The sequence below is a fragment of the Xiphias gladius genome, chromosome 14 (genome assembly GCF_016859285.1).
Source record: "Xiphias gladius isolate SHS-SW01 ecotype Sanya breed wild chromosome 14, ASM1685928v1, whole genome shotgun sequence".
NCBI lineage: Eukaryota > Metazoa > Chordata > Actinopteri > Istiophoriformes > Xiphiidae > Xiphias > Xiphias gladius.
This window is the reverse complement of record NC_053413.1, coordinates 20,264,590-20,287,632: the sequence shown is the minus strand read 5'-3', so window position 1 is coordinate 20,287,632 and position 23,043 is coordinate 20,264,590. Positions and strand designations below refer to the sequence as shown.

Below are 23,043 nucleotides of genomic sequence, written 5' to 3'. Positions count from 1 at the left end.
TGAAACAACATGAGAGAAAAACTAATGTGTGAGATTCATTAGCAGGCCCAAACTACAAATGACAATCAAAACCAACAAGAATCAAGGAGGGCAATAGGCAAAGGGATCAATGCTCACATTCAGGACAGCGCAGTTATTACTTTTATATTGGGGAGGGATCCTGGACCACTGTACAAGTTAAGATGATGCAATAGTCAAATTGTCTGTGTATCATACCTCAGCAACCGATTCATCTCCATGTCTGGTCTGTATACACAGTACATGATTCAGCTGGATGGTGATGGTTTTCAAGGGTGTTGTCGAGATCACATCTACTGAGGGCAGAGCTGTCAAGTTTACCTGCAACATGTTGTATTGGCATCTTGTCTTGTCAGTCCCACTGGGTGTCCTGGAAGAAGGTAAGAGTCTCCTATTTGATCTTGCTGCTTTTTGTGAAATGAATGAGATGTTGATGCTACAGCACGAGAGTAGAGATAAAGCTCGAAAGCCAACCACCAGACAACTCGGGCCCACACTCATTCCAGCATTGAAATGCAGGTAACACATGTCTGGGAGAGGCCAAGACAAGAGTACTAATAATTAGATGTTTTTGCACTGCAACATATTCTGATTCAACACAATTAGAGTACAGGTATACAGTAACCAAGCTGTTATTAGTCACTCCCTGTAGAGTTGCTATTCTGGAAGAGCACTTGAGTGACTTCCTTATGTCATGTTTGGATTTAAAATTGCGACACTGAATTACAGTGTTTACTGCTTATATCTGTTAGAAGCAGAAGAGAAGTCTACAACTTCTATAAACATATACAAATGCTTGGGCTGTTGACAGGAGAGTTAAAAAACCTGTTAGTAGAAAGATAAAAGAAAATTGCAGATGACATCAAAATAGACTATTTATTTGTTATTTTTTAGAAACAGATTATTTTGAGAAAGCACTGGTATCATTATTCAAAACAATAAACCGTATATTTTTGGCAAACAAGGTGAAAAATCAAAAAACAGCTATACGGTCTTTAATTTTTTGAAAAAAACATTTTTGCAAATATACAATGGAAAAGAGGAAGACACTCAAGCCAGGTGATTGTCTATATTAAAAAACAAACCTTGTGTTGCATGTCTAGTTTCCCTTTAGTCACGTTCAGCATTTGCTAATATGGTTTCCAAAGATCAGTATTAGGGTTAGTTAGGCATTTATTAGTCAATTAAGGTTCAGGGTGAAAGCAAAATTAAGCCATTAACAAGTGTGCCGGTGCATGCCATGCACATGTGTGTAAGGCTAGTAAGAGAGAGCTGTTTGAGTAACATGTTTTTTCTCAAAGTAAACATTGGGGCGAAGACGAGCAACTGGCGCCAGTCATCACCCCTCAACCTTCCACCCCCACCTCCACCCTCTGAGTGATCTGCAATTATGTCAAAAGGGGAAAATGGTGTCCCTTTGAAAAGTGTTCTTAATCAAACCCAATTAATTCCGCTCTTTTCCCTTATTATTTCCACCATGAACCACGTCCCGCTAGTCAGCCTGTTAACTAGAGCCTGAGCCCCAGCAAAGGTCATGCTTGGCCAAGCAAAATAACATAATAATGTGTGTAATTAATTACTAGTTCTAAGTGTGTCTCTTGCAATTTCTGGATGTTGCTACATTAAGTATTTCTGACAAAGATGTGGTGAGAGAGGGTTATCACTAAATATAGCAAAGTCAAACACTTTATATCTATGCCATTGAAGAATATTCCATTTCTTTCAGTATGTTTTGGGTCATTATCCATCTGTACTGTGAAGTACCATCCTATCAGTTTTGCAGCATTTGGCTGAATCTGAGCAGATAGTATAGCCTTTTGAATTCATCCTGCTACTTCTTTCAGCAGTCACATCATCAATAGACACCAGTGACCCAGTTCCTTTGGCAGCCATACATTCCCATGCCATAGCACTACCTCCACCATGTCTGACAGATGATGTGGTATGCTTTGGATCATGAGCCGTTCCTTTCCTTCTCCATACTCTTCTCTTCCCATCCTTCTGGTACAAGTTAATCTTGGTTTCATCTCTCCAAAGAATCTTGCTCCAGAAATGGGCAGGTTTTCTTAGATGTCTTCTGGCAAAGTCTAATCTAGCCTTTCTGTTTTTGAGTGTTACCATTGGTTGCATGTGTCATAAACCCTCTGTATGATTGTCTAAATTAAAAAATGCAATATATTAGTTAAACCCTTGACTTAAAGCTGAAAGTCTAAACTTCAATTATATGTTGATGGTTTCATTTCTAATCAACTGTGGTGGTGTATAAAGGCAAAATTACAAAAATTGTGTCACTATTAAAATACCTATTCAACTATCTATAAGTGGTGTGAGTATTTAGCTATTGCTCTCCCTGCAAGAGAAGTAAGTTTGGTAAGTCTTACATATTATTTTGCAAACTTTTTATATAATTTTTTCGAATGTTCCCAAGAATCAACTAAGCCAAGATTCTTCTGCTCGTGTACATTTCTCAAACACTGTTATTATTCTTTCAGACAAGTCTAAAACAGTTGATATGTATGGTACAGACATTGGCTAAAATGCATTCATACTATATTATTTTCTGAACACATCCTCAAGGGTTTGAGCCGTAGAGTAGTAAAAAACTAGGTCAGTTCTTATTTTTGTCCTATATTGAATGGTGTATTCGAAAAGATAACAGGTCCAGGTTTAAACCAATCTCTGGTGACAAGACAGTGCTACTGTCTGCCTAAGCAAGCATTTGGCATTGGTACTTCCAGTCATACTTCTTCAGCAATGACACTGTAAACTGAGACATTTACCTCACTTAGACTTACTAACAGTACATGCAAAAAATATTTTACTTTCTGCTAAAGCTGCTAAGCTTCTACAGTAGCTCAAGTGCTGCTCCGGTGCAGTGTTTTAAAATCAAATATAAAAAATGTAACTTTTAATCAGAACCAAGAACACATTAGTGGGGTTTTTTTTAACTTCTTCCCTTTAAATAAAATTCTGTGCGCACAATTGTTCTATTGTAGTATAATGCACCTTTAACACCTCTAATAAAACCAACCTCCAAATCAATTTTACTACAGATAGAAGTTGTGAAGCATCTGTCAGATTCATCTTATTGATGTCAAGTAAAAAGGAAAGAAATAACAAAAAAATTATGGATATTAAGGTTAGGTTGTCCACCTAATAGTACATTGTTGCAAAGTACTTAGATGCAAAATAGAACACTATTCAAACCTCCATCCCAAAATAAATTGGGGCAGTTAAGCCACACAGGCTACTGGAGGGCAATTAGAGCTTGAGCCCTTGTGGCTTCTGCAGCCTAGCAGGCAGGGCCTCCTGACACCCCTGGTTGGGCCTGATGGAGTGGAGCTTCATCTGCCTAACAGCCTGGCAAAGCTCCACAGGCCTGGACGAACACAACAGGCCTCCATCAGGCCAGCTTGCTCTGTCACAGCTTACATGGCCTATTGTACGCCAGTGCTCATTAACGGCACTAAGTCATGTTGGTGGCTCACTAATGGATGTGTGGAAAGAAAAACAAGATCCACAATCAAAGTGATTCTACAGTTGTGCTACTGTAAGTTTATTTTGTGTTTTGCACATGGAAAATGAATGTAACAATTTAAAAACTTGAAACAACTAGAAATTAGTATATAATTATATTGAAAACTGATGAAAAAAAACATCGACACACATTTATAAATGTTTCTTCTAGTAAAAAGAAATGTTCCTTTTTATTTCTTTGGCCTTTAGTCCACTGTTGTCAACAGGGATTATAACAAAATAAAGAAAAAAATCTATAAAACTGACAGTGTGGTCACTGCCATTTCTACAGGACGTGATATACAGATAATTGATGATCATTCGAAGTCTTTCTTACACTTCATTATGGTGTCCACAGTGGATTTCATTGGCCGATGTTTGTCTCAAAGCATTGCCAGAGTACTCAGTATTACCTTGAAGTAGGTATTGATATTTTGACTGATTTAGTAGTGATAAAGCTAACTTAATGACACTTTGACAAATAAATGAAATTATGGGTAAGTTGTCTTGCAAGTGTCTGTGGAGTCTATAAACCCATAACCCTAACCCCTATAAAGAAGATGTAATTTGATTTACTTCAAGAGCCACAGAAGAAATCTTTATCAATAAATTTTACTTTGCTAGCACAGCACCCTTCTGCATCGTTTTAATGCACAAACACCAAATGGACATACGTTATAAAAAGACACACCCAGTATCAACCTGACCTTATGTCTCTGAGCGACGTCAGTGCGTCATCTCCTTTTTGCTGTGGTCCAAGAGTTACATCAGGCAGTGCTATTTCCAAGGGGTAAGAGAGGCTGCCAGCACCCATTAACTTTCTCACTCCAAATCCACCTGACTTAAGTGAGTATTTTGTCAACAATGCAATGAGAAGCATCCTTTACCAATAAGGATGAAGATTAATACAGTGCATAATAAAGAACAACACTGATATTTAGTGCCGTATCTGTAAAATAGAAAAAATATAAATGGGGAAGTTTGAGGGGAGTTAATCAGGTCTTGAAAAGGGTTTTTCAGGGGCATTTGAGGGCATTCTGTCTATGGCTGAGAATCCAAGGTTAATCGCTTTAAAAGCAGTAATTAGGTGTTAAGAGGTATGCTTGTCTGTCTAAATTAGCCTCTGAGCCAGATTACGCTCTGTGACTTCCGATAACCTCCCCCATGAGGACTCCATGCTCTACAAAAGGCCATTTTAATTATTTAAATAAAAAATACTCATATTGCCTTTGAACCCAAATCAAAGTTAAACTGAGGTGCATAAATTGTTTTTAAAATGTACATTTTTGCCCACTTTATAGCAACTGAAAATACCGTAAAAAATGTACATGCTGTCCAGTAAAATGGACAAAGAGAAAACCCAACCAAACAGACATACAGGGAGAAAAGCCAAATTTATACTAAAACTGTTTAGTTCTAAAGGACTAGATACAAGCAAATACCCTTTAAAGCGCAGTGCAGTGGTCATTACTGTAAACCTCATGTTATCACTTCAAGGGGGAAAATCAGCAGGAAAATCTTACGCCCAGGTACATGTAGACAGAGTTAGGGTCAGTACTGTGTTTTTTTATAAAGTATATTTCCACAACAAAGGTTGTAAAACCACTCCATTAAGACAACAAACTTGTTTACATTTGTTGAAATTTGTCACCAAGTAATAACTCAAAATGCAAAAACATTGCTACTACTGACCACATGGCTCTACTTAGCCTCTCTTGTACTATACTGTATTTCGGTTTGTCCATACTGTCTGAAATTTTTCAGAAATATACAAAATTAACACTGACACAATTTTAATGACACAATCATGTTGAAGTTTTTCTCTTTCTCAAACAGAAGAGTCTATTCCCAAACATTTTAAGCTAAACCAGAATAAATGAACTCAGGGGATTGGATCATTTTTCCTTGGGGCTAAAATGGTTCATTCAAAATTGATAAAAAAAATTTTAAAGTGAATTTTTAAAAAATTCACATGATGTTCATTTTGAGAGTTGCTTATTAGCATAAGTGAAAAAATAGCAGACTTTCGAACTCCTTTGGTATCATGTATCCTCTTCATTGGTACATGAAACAAACAGTGGAAAAGCAGTTTGTAAACATTCACGGGAGCAGCTCAAAAATCCGTCCATAGTGCCTCACAAGATCACATGTGTTGCCAGGTTTTATCCATTGACTGAATGTGCTCTTTGGCCTTCATCCTGAGAGCTGCGATGCTGGAACTCCTGTCGTCCTCCATTGGGTATTTATCATTGAAGCTGGGAGGGCACTGATAGGGAGGTGGGCCCATGGGCTGCATACCTTGGACCATGCCAGGAGGGGTGTTGAGGAAGCTGTGGCTTGGATAGGCAGGCTGCAAGCCCTGCGGTGAGCCCATGAACCCTGGAATGGTATGCATAGGCGTGGCACTGGAGATGGGTGAGGTCAGCCAGGGATCTAGAGGCATCGGGTTAGCCACTGGACCGGAGTTGGGAGGCATCGGGGGACGACTGAAGGATAACATGGGGGAATCATGGAGCTTCATGGTGCTAGTGTCCATCTTTTCTTGACGTCTCCACTTAGCTCTGCGGTTCTGGAACCACACCTGGACAGAGAGGAAAGAAATCAGATGAGATATGCAGTGACATGAAGGCACTGAGACACTATAACAAGAATCAGTACAAAAAAGAAGAATACAAAAAGTGGAAGGGATTGTGCTGTCCACCACTGTGTATCTTGTGATACAACCATTAGGTGGTGCAGAAGTCGGAAACATTCAAATTAATTTTGGTGTCTATAATTGTTTCCGTTTAAAACAATTTTTAGCGTTTATGTGTCCCTGAAATAAATAATATATATGTCAGATTCAGTTACCGTTAATAGCTAGTATCTGTAGTAAAATGAATTTGGAGATTGGAGCAGTGATTTTATGATAGATGTTTGCAGCTAGGTGCAAATTAAAATAAATTATCTGATGATTTAATGTGTTATGTGTTATGTTGGCAGTTAAGATATCAGATATCTTTACCTGCACTCGAACCTCAGGCAAGTTGACCTTCATTGCCAACTCCTCGCGGCTGTAGACGTCTGGGTAATGGGACTTCTCAAAGGCTCGCTCCAGCTCATGAAGCTGATAGGTGGTGAAGGTGGTACGATTCCTTCTGTGTTTCTTTTTAGTGTGCTCTTCCTCCTCTTTTATGGTCTGTGGAGATCCCTCGGCAACGTCCACTTCCTTCTGCAGGTCACTCATTTCTCCATCACACTTGTCACCGGAGAAGAGGTCAGATTCTTAAATGAAGGAGAGGATTCATATAGTAAGTTTTCAGCTTTTGTTTAGATGTCTGTCACTAAATGACCAAAGCAGATATTATCACCCATCTGCAATTTTTCCACATAAGGGATATATATCCATTAATAGCGATCAGAATTAATGTAACGTTTTTAAACAACCAACTGATGAGCAAATGGTAACAACCCAGTAAGCAGTCCTTAATTTTGGCAACACTACCATCTTGACTTATATTATTTGGCTGTGTAAAGCCAAGGCTTTGAGGACAGAGCAATTATGTGTGATTGTTGATCATTTCAAATGTAACATTTTAATATACAGTGTGATTAAAAAAAAAAAAAAAAAGTGAAATTTTAACTCCTCTCATCATGATAAAACAGCTTGAGCCTCCATACTGTTGAGGGTTTGTGAACCCCAGGGGTTTTGCAAGTCCAAATGACATCAAATCTTTCACTGAGTTCTTCCCTTGCAGTAATCCCATAGTAACAGATGCAACCACCTAAAGCTGCGAGTGCCCGCCTCCTCTAATCTAACAAGGGACTTTAGTTGGCCTCTGCACAGGCCGAGTAAACAGTCATAGTACAGATTGTGGCTTCCAAGAAATTGATGGAGAGCTAGTGAGCCATGTGTTTGATCCACCAAAGCTTATTAATCATACCAAATCACTCAAGGCAATATGGTCAAAAGATCACTGATTTTGAATAAGGATGCCAAGCAATTAAAGCTTTTGTTGTGATATTAAAAGCATGATTGTTTTAAAGTTCCCATTTACATCATGAATATAGATTGAGTGGATCGATGACTTTTTATACCTTTTTCTGAATGAAAAAAAATGTTTTCCATATCAGCACCTTCTTTTTTAAACTGTGAAGTTTGGAAACTGTCACACTGTAAACCGTTTATGTAATATGGTGAACTGTAGATTGCACATAAAAATCTTAATTATTGTGACAATGAAAGTTCTGAGATTGATCAGAAATCATTCTTTAAGTATAGGAGTCATTCTATAGCCTTTGCATATGTTTATATGTGTAGTATTACCAGGCAATAAACGCTCATAGAGGAATGTACCATGCAATATCAGTCATGTCTATGAAGCAAATTGTCATTTTAATCATCATAAGTGTGGTGAAATGAAGTAAAAGAGTCAGTTTTTCCTTTTGGGACCACGTAAAAGATAATACTCCACAAAATCCTGCTCCTTAATTGGTTGCAGTAAGTTTCTTAATATGCATCTCCACTGAGAATAGATTTTGTGATCAACTGGGATTGTTTACAGTGGAATCCAAGAGTGAAAACCTTTTAGAACAGAAAAAAATACAAAAAAAGTCCAAGGAAATACAAATCACCCCTGTCCCATACAGTAATCCACTTCTACACTGTCCATGTGTTCCTGCTCCTCCATTGGACAGAAATACTCATTCCTAGCTCACCCACTGGCTTCTGTCTGTTGTGGTTATTGTACTCTGGTGGTTATTGTACTGTTCACATACTGTATGTTGCAGCTATGATAATTAACTGTTTATATTGTCAACTATTAAGCATAAACGTGTCTGGAGCAATTGCATAGGAGTCTGTATTCATCCGTTGTTACATCCTACATATACAGAGAATTACTTTGCAGCGGGCTACACATCTCAGGCATGGGTAGCCATAGACCATATGAAATTGCTTTTGGATATGTAGGTGTCCATAATTCTACAGCACTCTAACTGTTCTGTTTATAGGTATATTATACATACCTTTTTTCAAGGTCTGTTAAGTTGTTATTTTAAATTACCAAAATAATAATAATTTCCATAAAATATTTCAAAGAATATGGCAATATTTTATTAGATAACTTTAGCATACAGCAGATGAATACGTTCCTAACATTTGAAACTTAATGTCTACCACAGGATTTAATAGGATTTTTAGTATACAAGTAGTTGTAAAACAGAAGTCATTGAAAATTAGGCGTATCTAATAATATCCCCTATTACATTCAGATTTAACTGATTTGCAGTAGGTAGTAATGGCTGGTAGCAGGCTGATTTTTCTGGCTTCTTAAGTTCTTTTTTTCCAGCCAGAGCCCCCAGTGGGTACATACTTATAACAGCCAGTTGTGTGGACAAGCATCACTCTAATTCACAGAACGTTGTTTTCAATTTGCTCAACATCCCAACGTTACCAAATAAAACAATTAAGACAGGCTGAGTGGACCTTTCTCGTGATCAGCAAAGCAATAAGAGCACAGATGTAACTAATTACATTAATTTTGGCTCTCTTCCAGTCAGGTGTGTCAGTATGTAACAATACCTCACCCCCTGGCACCAAAACCCCTAACAGGAATGTAACCGCTATTATTATTAGTAGCGACACAAGAGAGGAGGTAGCTAAAAACGAGGAGGACCTGTTACAAGGAAGTGTATGTAAAATAATGTACAAAACATTTCCATTTGTTATAAAATGGCAGCTGTAATAACTATTGCAACTTGATTTTTCTCTCATTGTGATCTTAATATAGATTAAATGGAATTTCATGACAGGCAGACACAGAATCACAGAATCTATATGTGATTTTGTCAAGTATGTTTCTCTAATTTTAAAGCACTGTAAGAGAGATTGAAGGGGAAAAAAAGGATTTAACAGGGTAGCTTGGACACTTATGAGCAAAGCATGCTCAAGATATCAATATCCTGAGCCAGTTTGCTCAAGAGCTGTTATTAATCAACCATTCTTTGGCTGCCCTCTATATTTCTGTTGCTGTGTAGCACTGCAAATGTGAGAGTCCAGTTGCATAAAATGACATTTTTGGAGAAATGTTTAAACTTTAGAGGAAAGCACACACCCACTTAAATGTAATACTGTGCTCCTCCTCTTCCACTCACCATGCTTGGACAAAGTACAAGCTACACTTGCATACTTCACGTCACTGTCACTTCAGACAACCAAATAACTCATCATGACAGTAGTTGCTAAAAGGTGACGTCGAACTTCTTTATGGAAGAGCACTGGTCCATTACATTGGGAAAACTGGGAGAATTGCATATGAGACTGACAAACTTTGTACAGCTCTAATTCCACTTGTTGCATGGTTAAAGACAAAATTCCCTGAACTCACTTTGATCCTGAAGAAAATTTATCTGAGAGTTTTTGTGCCTGACGATCTTTTTTTTTTCTGAAAAGACTCACCATGGTAGGAAGAATGTTGCGCGCTGTCGCCCATTTCTGGAAGGTGGCCATAGGGGTCTGACGGGACCTGCTTTTCAGGGTGCTGTGGGTTTTCTCCATTGGCTTTTTGGCTGTCAACATCTCCTACAGAATGGAGTAAAGGGTCCTGGTCTTTAGTGAATCCCAGTATGACATCGATACTGTGGACCCTGCCTCCACTGCTTGACCCAGCACCTTTTGCCATGTCATAGTTTTCCAGGCAACTATCGTCCACTATTCCCAGGGTATCCATTGACAAATGCATCCGATCCTTTGGAGACACTTTCTCTCGTCCTTGTCAGAAAAAATGGAAATGCTAACAAGTGAGACAGGCAAAGCAGCTGTTGTACAGAGATCTTGTTCTGCTTCGCATGCAATTGAGCAGATTTATGTGAAGCGTGTGGGCTGTATCTTTCAAGTATAACTTCCGTGAGTTTGTTTCCCACAAAAGCAGAATAAACTCACATCTTCGTCTGCAGGAAAAAAAGACATAACAATTACATTAAAGCTGTGTACTTACACAGATTGCCTCGACAGACTGTTTCTACATATAAGAGTTGTAGTGGAAATTAGACATGTCAACATGATATCCATTAGTAAGCAGGTTTAGTTGTTTTACAATAAATTACTTTAAACAGTGAATGTGAATAGCTTCCATAAATGTCATGATTTTCTACCACAAGAACCATCACCATGTCCATTACGATTGATAATCAGTCCTAAACAGTCATGTATTGTTGACTACACACAGGATGTTTTATTATCAAAAAAAACTAAGTTAAAAAAAGAAGGAAAGAAAAGTAGGAAGAATTTAGAAGTGAATCAATGAAGAATCTTTGCTGTTTACACAGACACATTTTGGATTCCGTGAATATGTTTAATTTATAGTGCCAGGAAAAAGTAATCAATATATCTTTCAAGCTGTTTCCCATTAATTTTTACTTATACATTTTAAACCTCAACATGTTTAAAGTTTTACATAGGTATGCAGCTCATTTGGCACAAGGACATTTGGAACTGTCTTGAGAGGCACCAAAAAGCAAGTTGCACTTGGACGATATTCTCATCTGTTCGTTGAATACAAATGAGCATTATGGAAACCCATACTTCAATAGATGTCATAATTAACAGAATGCACATTGAAGTACATAAAATAATCTTACCTTCCTTCAGGTTCTTATCACAGACTATGCTACACACATGGTGTCTTAGTAGTCCATAAGTAGACAAATGACAACATCTACTGTAGGCACTTGTTACTCCTAGTTAAGTCCTTGAAATCCCCTGCACACAAGTGAGCAAAGGACCTAATGTTTGAGTCCTGCGCAACAAGCACATTTGATGTTATTCTCTCCTGACAAAACTCTCCTTAACCACACAAGACACCAAAGCTTGCAGGGGAATGTTAGTAAAACCAAAGGGTTTAAGAGGTTTATTAATTGGAATCCTTCCCCTTTAAGAATGATTGACAGTTGTTTTCTGGTCAAGTAATTGCTCCAAATGTGTCCTGCATTCAGACCACAGAGGGAGGCCTTTGCTAATGAAGCCTCAACAAAACTTTCTTTCAAAAAATCTATTGTCTGAAAGATAATGGCTTGTACTGAGAGTTTTCACTAATCCCTTCATTATAGACAATATAAGGGAGAAAAGACACAGAGATGGACTTTTTCATTTGAATGGCTACACACTCTAAAGACTTGTATTCATAAAATAGTTTAATTCAAGTAGGCACCTAATTCTTTATGAGCACAAATGCTTTTGGAATAGCAGACTCTAATAATAGAATGAAATAAAACGAAGTGAGTCACTTGTGGTTTGAAACAAATTTTATTACATTATTTTGTGGAAAAAAAGAATAAACAATGTTATAGTGGTTCCATATTTAAGGAAATGTGTCTACTTATACGTAGTTACTACAGCTGCCTTTATTACAGCTGCCATTACGTAGTTAAATAGTACAGAACAAATCAGATGCACTATACAATAATAATAGAAGTTTGATGCTGTACTTTTCATGTTTATACCAGGAGGACCAACAAGAAGTCAAACAAGCAATGAGTCAAAGTACAGGTCTAGAGAAGCAAAGTGATAATGGACAATCTATTTAACCTAATTATTTCAAACATGAACAAACAGTGGACAAAACTAATGTTGAACCCAGTCTTTACCACGCCTTAAAATGTTTCATTTGTGAATGTGACTCAAATTCATTTTGTGTACATGTGTGAAAATACAAAACAAAAATAAACAAATAAATTGGCCTGTTAGACTAATTAACATTTTGCATTGCCTCTGATAGTTCACGGTGTAAATTGGGTTGGGGGCATCAGGCGTGTTTTATCCTGCAGCCTGCCAATGCCAATTTCTCCTTTGCCGGCTGGCAGACCCAAAGCTGTGGCAGCTACAGTAGGTGTTGCAGAGATCAATCCCGTCCTTAATGAGCCTAAAGACTTCACTAGAGATTTCCTCTGACCTCACTCCCCCTCCTATCTGAAGATTTATTTAGGAGTTCTTTGCATACCAAACACAAAATGGAACATGGAAAAGTGGTGCAGAAAGTTTTTTTTTTTTTATGATTTGTTTCAAAAATGCAAAGTATCTTAGAAGAGATGTTTTCATCTTAAGTCTCAAGCATCAGCCAAGCCATATCAAGAGCCACATCCTTTTGAGTTTGGTCGGTCTATTCAGACAAATATTTTTTTACCCTTACAATGGATTTAGACTCAATGTTTTCAGGGACATTACATTTTTGGGCTCCCACACTGCTCTGAAGGAAGGACAACACCATTTTTCCTCGTATACTCTGCCATCTCTTTACAGCAAGGCATTGTTTTTGTAAGTACAAAAGTCTAAACTACCAGTACTTACATATATTGCATGTTCATGCCACTTTTTATGCAGTGAAAGTTCTGCACAGTGCAGGGCATTCCGTGGAATAGTGGGTGGTAAAAGGTTAACAACATTTTTTTGAAATACCTTTTGACTCATATTAGACACTCAGAAAGGTCTTCCATCCATGGATACCCTGTCTTCAAGGAGTCAGGGAGTTACACAAACTTCACACTTGTTTCACGATTGGCATATGCCTAACCAGCTGAGGAACACTAACAAGTTTAAAGCCATCTGGCAACACAGGCCTGCATTGCCAGTGCTTTCTATGAGCAGAATGGCTCTCGGTTAAGTGGCTTTGGCTGTACACCTTTTCTTGGTTGTTAGACTTGTTTTCCAAGAATGAATAGACTACAAAGCCCATTACTTTTGCCTGTGAGCAACAGGCTTTGCCACTAGAACAATGAGGTAAAGAACCTAAAGATGCCTTTGTGGCAGGGATTTGCCATTAAGTAGGCTATTGCCATATGAAATATAAAGAAAGTCAGGCCTCTGGGGTATTTTGCAGAGCTATCTCTCTCCGACTTTGAATATATGCACAAAAACAAAACAGCTGGCAAAACCAGCCTATTCTTTTCATTAATTTATTCATTAATTAATAGGATATTCTCATATTTATGCAGTTTTTAAATAACTGGTAGTTTTGGTTCTCAGTTGTGTTCTCAAGTCAAATACATTGCACCAGGATTTCAAAATATTCTTCTAGAAAGGCAAAACATTGAAAGGCGCATTAATTGCCTTAGTAAGCTGATACCATAAGACAGTCAGCGGACTTAGTGGATGATAATTAGTCTCATTAATTAGTGATGGGCATGGTAAGGTGCAATGTGAGGGATTCAGTACATCCAGTTATCGAGAGAGAGCGAGAGAGAATTTTCTTTTAAGAAATATATAACAGCATACAAGTTATAAAAAAAGGTTTGATGTATCAAGTTCATTTTATACACCAGCACTGACTCTTAACAGTATTATCAGTGGGTAATAATTTGTACAAAAAGATCAGTTTGTATTTTCCGTTGACTCTCACGTGTTTGTATTCTACTAAACCACTGGTGTATTTCTGTGGTTGAACATAAATAATGATTCAGTTCCACTTAAGTGATTTAGTATGGTAGATTTTACAGTGCTTGCAGGGGCTTAGCCAGTTAAAATGTCTTCTCTTGGACGTCTGTACTTGGAAATTATATATCACGATTGACAGACAATGTCTAACAGATTCTTAGATCTAATTCAAATATTTCTGATGTCCTTTATTGTTTGTCCCACTTCATTAATGGCAAATATTTATATGAGATTTGCTAGATGCTCTTAATACCACCCAAGTCGAAGACAAGGGAAATTGATAATCATTTTATCACATTAATATATTAAAGCTGTCCCTCTTTGCTTGTTTCCCCATTATCCTAATTGAGTACAAATTGGTTAAGAGGGTGCAGCATAGCTATCAAGCTCCTTAGTTTTATCAGATGACAATTTAAGCCCCTGAGATCCTATTAGGAAGAAAGCGGCTAATGTTTAAAGGCGCTGTGTCAGCTTACAGGGGGAAAGGGGGATGGTGAGCAGCAGGGGGATGACAGAGGGATGATGGAAAGGGAGGGTAAAATGCTGAGAGACTGGTCATGTGGTCAGCTTGTGCTGAAATGTGCAGGAAAGGCTCATTCTGTCACATTTTGTACAGCTGTAGATGTGCTAGTTCAATATCAATATCTTGGTTCTTTTAACTTTAAAAAAAAAAATGTAGAGACTGTTTAAACTGAACCTTTATTCACCGCAGAATAAAGTGCTTTAAGGCATATCACATGGCTTTTAAGGTAAAAAAAAAACAAAAAAAAAAGAAAAGAAATAGAAAAAAGAAGAAGTAGTAATTTTTTTAATTATCAACTAAGACATGTAATTTAAATGTGGCTATCAAGTATCAGGTGGGTCAATCAGGTATCAGGGAAAAAGTTTAATCCTAGATTAAACCATATGTCCTATAATGTGCTTTTATAGGTACAAGGGTATAGATGCACACATACAGATTGCCCTACTACTATGCTACTTTAAAATGTGCTTATTTAATTTTTCCAAGTCATTAGGTCAGGGAAAAATAAAAGTTTGGAGCATTCAGTTACTTTAACCTTTTAATCTTTTGGTTTGTCAGAATAGTCAAAGGAGTTAACCCTCCCTCCATACATCCAGATTAGGAACTTTCTTGCCCTATGGTTAATGCTTCCCACTTAAAGTCTAATTTAAACTCTTTGTAAGCATAGCTGTTGAGCTAATGTCACAAAAAGGATCGCTTCTTATTAATTCAATGACTGTTTAATATTCTTAACAGACACAGATAAAAACGTCACGCATGTAATCACACTGTCAGTAAAGCAGAGTTCTAACATGAGGATGACAAATTAATTTAGAGTAGCAACTCGAGATTTGTGAGGTAGAGAAGCCCTCCATAGTCAAATAAGTTTACAGCCGTAATGCCTTAGAGAGGGGAATGAGGGATCTTGCTGGAATGAAATCATTAGCTGTTAAATACATGTTGAACATTGCATTTCATGTTACCAAATTTTTGAAGGCCTGGGTATTTTGCAAGCAGAGTATGTTTTGATGAATGGTGATCACATGAGAGTACACTTCTCCCCTGCAGTCTGCTTTATCTCTGTCACTGTGGCCTGTGCTTTGGTTTTCAGTGTGTCCACATCCATGGTTTGAAGTTCCTGGAGGAATGAATCACTGGTCTCCTCCTCTTCCTCGTCTTCATCCACCATTTCTTTTGCAAGGTCCCCTGGCATGTCAGTGTCATCTCCGGCCATCTGAAGTGTTGCAGTGTCTTGAGCACTCTGTGACAGGAGATGTTAGACATCATTACATTTAGATTGAGGTAATACGTCAGATTTTGTATGATCCAGTTACGTGGAAAGAATTAATATTACAGAAAAATGTCAGAAGAAACCATATGTAAACTTTAAACACTTATATGTAGCCTCATTTGTAGACTGATCTGTCAGGAGTATACATCTTCATTACAAAAAGGCCTTTTTCACGGCAGATATTTACATTGTCATGGCAAGAAGAGCACGGGTGTAACACTAACAATGGCTCTTTGACTTTTAAGTAAGCTATGCCATGCGCAAGCATGCACAGTACAGTACAAGTCCATGGAAATGGCATATTTAAATGAATTACATTATTATTAATGTTATCAATCAGACCTGTGCTTTTCCTGCTCCATGTCAAAATGTCTGCCATGAAAAATACCTTTTTACAAAAAGAAAAACAATTTCTTTTAAAACATAGGAGCACGAGTATGTTGAATGATCCTTATGTATCAAACTAGAAGTCCGTTACTTGACTTAATTATTATTTGAGTTTATGTATATTTAACTATGTTAAAAGTACTTAAGTAAACTAAAGTAAAAATAAAAATAAAAATATGGCCACTGTGGCATCCCAACTGTAAACATTTCTGTATGAATTCGGCCTACCCAACCAAGCCCAACCTATCCCCCTCTAGTTCAGTGATGCTGTCAAAATTGATGTCTACCTTTATAAGAAAACTTTTTGTCATAGAATACCCTTGAGCGATCAAACCAGAGAAAATTTCAATGGAATATAGGAATGTAGTTATCCATAACAACATAAGTGTATGCCAATCTATTATTATGCCTCTCTAATTGTAGCCGTATTAGTATGTCGTATACTTAACTCTAAAAAATACCTGAAACTAGAATTATTGAAAGGACTTAAAACTTGAATCAGTATAAAAGCTGAAAAGATGTGTAATTAAACAAAAAATTACAGTGTAATTTGTTACTTTCGTTCACTTGTAAATAGCTGTGATACAGCGACTTGAGAAAAATTTAATCTACTGTATGTAAGACGCGCAGTGGCAGAAACTGTAAAGTCAACTCTGCAGCATAGTCAAACAAACATATTTGAACAATAAGAAAAACTGCAACTTGAATGTACGGAAAAATACGATTAATTAGTAAACAGATTTAAAAAGGTCACTCGGCTAATAAAAGATATTAATTGAATGTGATATTAGCTCTTTAGTTTAATAGTTATTTTAATAATTATCTATACAATCCATTTAATTCACAAATGTTATGGATATTGTTGCACATTTCATTGTGTCCTTCAATGTCGCTGTGTCTTCACTTCACTCTTCACTCTGAGAAGCCTAAGCCCGAACAAGTGTGTCCATGCATAAGGACGGTGTATTAAAAGGTTATAGGGGATACAAGAAGCAGGTGGCTTTGAGTAAAGCTTTACATAAAGATCTATGTCTTATCAGTAGCAGCGTTACCACGTTACAGTAATGATGTTAGCAAGGGAAAACATTTCACACCAGGAATGCCTGATCAGAGTCACTGAGATCATTCTATGAATGATCCTATTAATCGATAGATAGATTCTTATTAATCTAATCGACTGTTTTGATTCGGTAAAGCAGGCTGTATACCAATCCTCGTCTATCTATGACCCTGTGCGGATCTGTGAAAATAAGGTCTCTCCCATTTAATGAGCCTGATACTATAAACGTTTCTCTTCACGCTTGTACCTCATCCTCGTGTGTACTCACAAAACTATGAGGGATGACCCAATTTGGCCATTTGTGCATACAGGCACAGATTGGCCTGGTGGGGGCGCTGTGAATGTGGAGAAATATAAAAGACCGGGACACCCCGAGTTCGAAAGCCCCAACACCACTTGGCTTGATGAATTGTGCTCCAGTTAAGGGTATGCAGTGTTTTAAGTTGACATCATCACCACTGACCTTGATTTGACAAAACAGTTTTTATAGTCATTGGCCAAGTGGCAGTGCTACAACTGAAGGCCAACAGTTTAAACTCCGAAAGGTAATAAAATAAGACAAATTGTCTCATTTTTGAGAAGTGAAACAAATGGTAATTCTTGTTTGCCATAAGAGCATGGACAGTTGGTGCAGGCATAAGGGGAGTTACAGACCAATGCATTTTCACTGGTGTCTTTAGGATACCCCTTACAATCTTAACTCCGCTACCTGCCTCACAAAAGCCAGCATTCCTATTTTTGTGACAACCACAAATTTGAAAAAGTCATAGCCTAACTGTGACTTAGCCATTTTTCAAACAAAAATGCTAAACATTTTTTAGTTCCAGCTCCTCATTTGTGATTACTGGCTGCTTTTCTATCTTTCATATTATAGTCAAATTAATATCTTTAGGTCTTGGACTTTTGGTCAGACAAAATAAGACATGTGAAGATGTTACTTTGGGCCTTGGAAACTGTGGCTGTCGTTTTTCATTATTTTGGACATTTTTGAGGCCAAGCAATTAAACAGTTAATCAAAAAAAATAATTGGCAGATTAATCAATAATGAAAATGATTCTTAGCTGCTGTAATAGCAGCCTTAGTTTCATTGGATATGGCCACATTAAATTACTTGAATTAAGGTTATGGTGTGTTAGTCTTGTTTATGTGCGGGTAAATAATTTTGTGTAGGGTTAGGGTAAAGTTTTGATCCTGGTTTCCCTACAATGTACAATCTACATTTGAGTCAGACTATGTGAACTAAACAAGGCAGAATACTAGACATTTGTTTTTATTAAAAAAGAAAAGACATTTGTCTCTATAAACATTTTAAAAAAAACAACTTGTGGTTGCACTGTACTGAACAGCAGTGCTATCTTAACTATAGCAGAGGAGAAACCTATTTACCTCTTCAAGCTTGTTTTACTTGTCTGGTCTACAAGACTTGAAATAACTTAATTTTTGTTATAAGCCCACTTCTGTAAGTGTACCTGCAGTAATGTGGTTTATGAGGTCATGTGGTTCAGGGCAGCTTCCATGTTGGTACCAGATCTGACACCTGTCTATTTAAGGGGTGGTCTGCTCAGGCCCTGACCCTTTTTTAATAAGATTAGCTGCACCAAGAGCTGCAGCTTGGCACAGATCCGCAGTTGCTTGATGTCTTGGCTTGCGCTGCACTCCTTCACATTATTCCCCTCCACGTCTGTGCCATCTACACACAAACACTGTCTCAGCATTCACTGAGATACAGTTCTGTGCTTTGTCAAAAACAAGTATAGATTCCAGCTCCAGTGGAACCGCAGAAACAGTAGAAAGCAAACACTTAGATGTTTTTGTAGTCCTGTAGTCAAAGCAGTTTCATCACTTTCTGGACACCGCAGATTTACTGAATCTGTGACTCAGTCACAGACGTAGACACCGTCTCTTACGTAGAGAAAATAAAATGAGGGCTCTTGTAGCTTATCCTTAGTAGCTTAATCGAATAATCTGTTGTTCTAACAGCCAGCCCTTAGTTTTGACATGTCTGTTTAATTTGATCTAGAGAAAAATACAATACAAAAATGTAATTAAAAAAAGGGGGCTGTGAAACCTGTGACATATTAAAGATGCAGTCTAATATTTTTTTTACTTTTACTTTAAATTCTAGCCAGATGTAGAATGTCGCTTGGATAATCATCCTGCAACTCTTTGAATTGGACAATGAGACCTGAACTTCATTACAATTTCCCTTTTTACTTAATTGAGGACAACTAACATATCAGCATTACTTGAGATTGTAAGGTGATTAAATAATTATTGTTTTAAAGCACACTGGCTAAGAGACGTGTTTAATGGCGGCTTCTTGAAACTGAGCCCTGACGTGTTATTACACATGGAGCCTAATCTGCTTCTCTGGCTAATTTGAGCCCCGAGGAAAATAAACCCCCACCTAAAGCTACCTTATAAGCCTGGCTCGCATCCGTTGATGTCACACATGCATCACACGTAGCCACACTGGCAAGGGAGTTCAAACTGCCTAATGCACACCCGCACACATGTATAAAAACCTGTGAACAACTTCAGCTGTTGTGTTTGTTACAAATGGTACTGGTATCTGATTGACAATTATATCAAGAACACTCAGCATATTGTAATAGATTATGTAAAACAAGTATTTTTGAATAAGGACTTTTTTTTTTTCATTTATTTTTATCAATCACAAAGTTGTAGCGTCTACTAAATTGACTAGCAAACACTGAGGACACCTGACTTATTGTCCTTTTGTGGCAAATGTACCTCATCTGGAGGGGTTTGCTGAAGAAGATTCCCACAGGTTTATTTTCATAATCTTGTGGCAATATATATGTTTGTAAAAAAATATTACTCTGATGGATGGATGGATAATAATCATATTGTATTTAAACTTGTACCTACTGTAACAAATGCATTGGGAAACTATGCACTGTAGTCATAATGCTTTAACCTGAGTCCAAATCAAGTCAAAGATCATGCACATTCAAGTTCAAGTCAAGGTCAAGTCCAAATCAAGTTGAGACAGTGATGACCAAACCAAATTTTTTAAATTTTGTTATTTTAGAATTAACTGCTGTATAACCTCTGGTATCAGTCAGGACAGTTTGTTGGATTTGAATTTGAATTTGTGATGAGATATTAGAAAGTGTAATACCTTTGTAATTACACTAGGATATTCTAGGTAGCCTCCATGAATCACGCTCAGTTGATACCAGTCAAAACACTCCCTCTTGTTTCCAGGTTATACAGTCACAACGTTGCGTATTTAAATCTATAACATTTTTCAGCCATATTCCTTTAACCTAAACATCAAGAACAGGAGTTGACTCACCTGAAAAGACAGTTTTTGCGTAACAGTGTTTAACCTGCGCTGGAAAATAGTTTTCTCTAAATTTTGTGGTCAAGTGACTGTAAACTCAGTGTCAGTGGCCGGTGTCATTACTTTGAAAACACAGATGGCAGTTTCCGTGTAATAACCGTGGATCATAGCTGGGAAATGCAAGCCCACCTATTTTCTAAGTGCTGCCGACATGGTCCACATTGTTATAGCACCCTGTGTCACTGCATGCCCGTGGTCCACATTCAAATGTGGACATTTAGAGTAAAAAAAAAGGTTGTGTATGGCAGTACTGTATCATTCCTCCGCTGTCATCTGAAGATCTGAGTTGTCTGTTTAATATCTGTGTTTCTGAGACAAACTTGAAATGGGAGACTACTTTATGTAATACTAATCACAAATGCTAATCCCTGCTTATGGATATGTAGGTCATTTCTTCTTTACAACTGCTTTCTACTCCATCTCAGTGATTAAATATAATCATTCTCACGTTAATTATGCTCACTTTTGTCCATAAAATATCCTATCTCAGTGTTATCTATGGTACTAAGTGGTTTTAGTGGACGACGTGAAAACATTTGGACATTTTCATATATTATTTAAGATCCTTGGTATGTGTACATTCTCTGTGTTCTTCACACAATGCCACACTTTTAAGCAGGATATCCTGTTGAGTGTTGTGCAGTCATTAACATTTTTTTTTTTTTAACACTGTAGTCAGTCTTGCTATGAAGATATAATGTAAGCATCTCTGCTTACTCACTTTTGTTCCAACAGCTGCCTCTGGTACTCTTCAAATGCCTCCCTGGACTTGCCTTTGGACTCTGGTGTTTCCTTTCCATCTGCTCATGCTTTACTGTCGTCCTCACCACCTCCTCCGGTAAAACTCTTCAACTTATCACCCAAAATTTGATTCATGAGAAACACCAGAGCTCACTTCAAATACACGTTAATCAGTCCTACAGGGATAAGGACAAGGGACATCGGGGACTGATGGAAGAGAGAAGAATAACATTAAAATCCAATCTTAATGTGTAAATCAGCACACTATCAACAGTAATATTCATACTTCCCAAACTGAAACCTTGGCTATTCTGTGTCAAGATGATTACAACGTATCAATAACTTGTGGCTGAAGTAAAACCTCTAAAGAGCTTAGCTCATAATTGGAAGCCATGGACAGTTTAAACCTTGTCAACAAGATGCAGTAGGATAGACCCTCAGGATGTAGGCCACCTCTGTCTACTTCACTAACCAGCAATAATTACAACAGTACACATGGGGTAATGTGGTAATAAATACAGATTCAAGCAAGAAAGTACAAATAAATCCCTTAATGCAGTAATAGCCCGCAAAATGTAATTTTATAGAAACAATAGTTACTACAGAGTTATTATTAGGTACTAAACTGCCAGTCACTCAGACTCATCATTAGCATGTTCTCCCTGCAGTTAAAGGGCACTATGTTGACAGTGTATCTCATATAAGGAATATACATGTAGGTTTGATATTGACTCTCCTTCAGATCTCTCTTCGTTTCCAAAAAATTTCTAGAATTTTAGCATGGTAGATGCCTGAGTAAATGGTCACCGGCTGGTTGCTAACTTTCTGGGCCTCTTGTTTTGTGCTGGCCAGCCAGTGTACAGCAATTTTCGTTGCGTATGGCTGTCTACTGGCAAGTTAATGAAAGCTGAGACGCGGAGTCATACAGTAAATACAGTAAATGTGTGGATAGTTGAACCCAAACGATGAACCAATAGAGGCTAAAAAGCTTTTTAGAGCTGTAGAGTTGATTATTCTCTGATGTTGGCACCTGGCGTGACCTTTTCACATTACATAAAGTTGTTTGACTGCATGTCAGTAAAAATATTTGTTAATGAACATTTAATAGTGTCCATCTTTTGCAGTTACACAGCACAGTTCACACTAGTTAAAGGAAATTTTGTGGATTATTGGCATGTCCTGACGGGATGTCTGTCACTGTGGATTTGTGATTTAAGGGGACTCAAGTATCTGTTAGATAATTAAATCTCCTTGATTAGCTCTACCGTCCACTACTGTTGCCATATATCGGCCTCCTGAGACTCAGTATTTTAGGGACGCTGTGGACTTAACACCTCAGTGACCTAAAACCTCTGCACTCAATACGGAACCAATAAGGCTCTGGACATTCACCTCGCAAGACTGCCGTCCTCCTCCTCAGAAATCTGAAGGTCCACCACAAGTAGAATATTTAGCCATAGTTTTGTGAAAGTGTGTGCAAAATATTGAACAAACAGCTAAGAAATAGATTGTCCTACAGTGGTGTCTTGATAGCTTTATATGGAAATTTTGATATAATATTTTCCGCCCTGAAACTCTGTCGAATCTATTATGAAAGAATTTGAGAAATTCCAGCTGACCATAGCTGCAAATCTCCATCAATTAGAAAACTGCATACCTTTTACAGCCATCATTCAAGTCTACAAGTGGTGAGGTGGTGATGGTGGAATGCCAAACGCAAAGAAGTTCATTTTCAAGTGAGCGTCTAGAA

General features: G+C 37.6%; 2 protein-coding genes across 2 annotated transcripts; both read right to left on the bottom strand.

Annotated features, from left to right (window-relative positions):
* Nucleotides 1-5,677: 5,677 nt before the first annotated feature.
* Nucleotides 5,678-10,256, bottom strand: LOC120799248 (retinal homeobox protein Rx2-like). The gene is made up of 3 exons (XM_040144265.1): nt 9,974-10,256; nt 6,539-6,798; nt 5,678-6,115 (listed from the first exon to the last, which is right to left on the bottom strand). The coding sequence occupies exons 1-3, from the start codon at nt 10,254-10,256 to the stop codon at nt 5,678-5,680; spliced, it is 981 nt and encodes a 326-aa protein (XP_040000199.1).
* Nucleotides 10,257-15,483: 5,227 nt separating this feature from the next.
* cplx4c (complexin 4c) lies at nt 15,484-22,577 on the bottom strand. Its single transcript, XM_040143771.1, is given in 3 exon segments — nt 15,484-15,705; nt 21,258-21,442; nt 22,559-22,577. Coding segments are annotated over 3 exon segments (426 nt in total).
* Between the last annotated feature and the right edge of the window lie 466 nt (nt 22,578-23,043).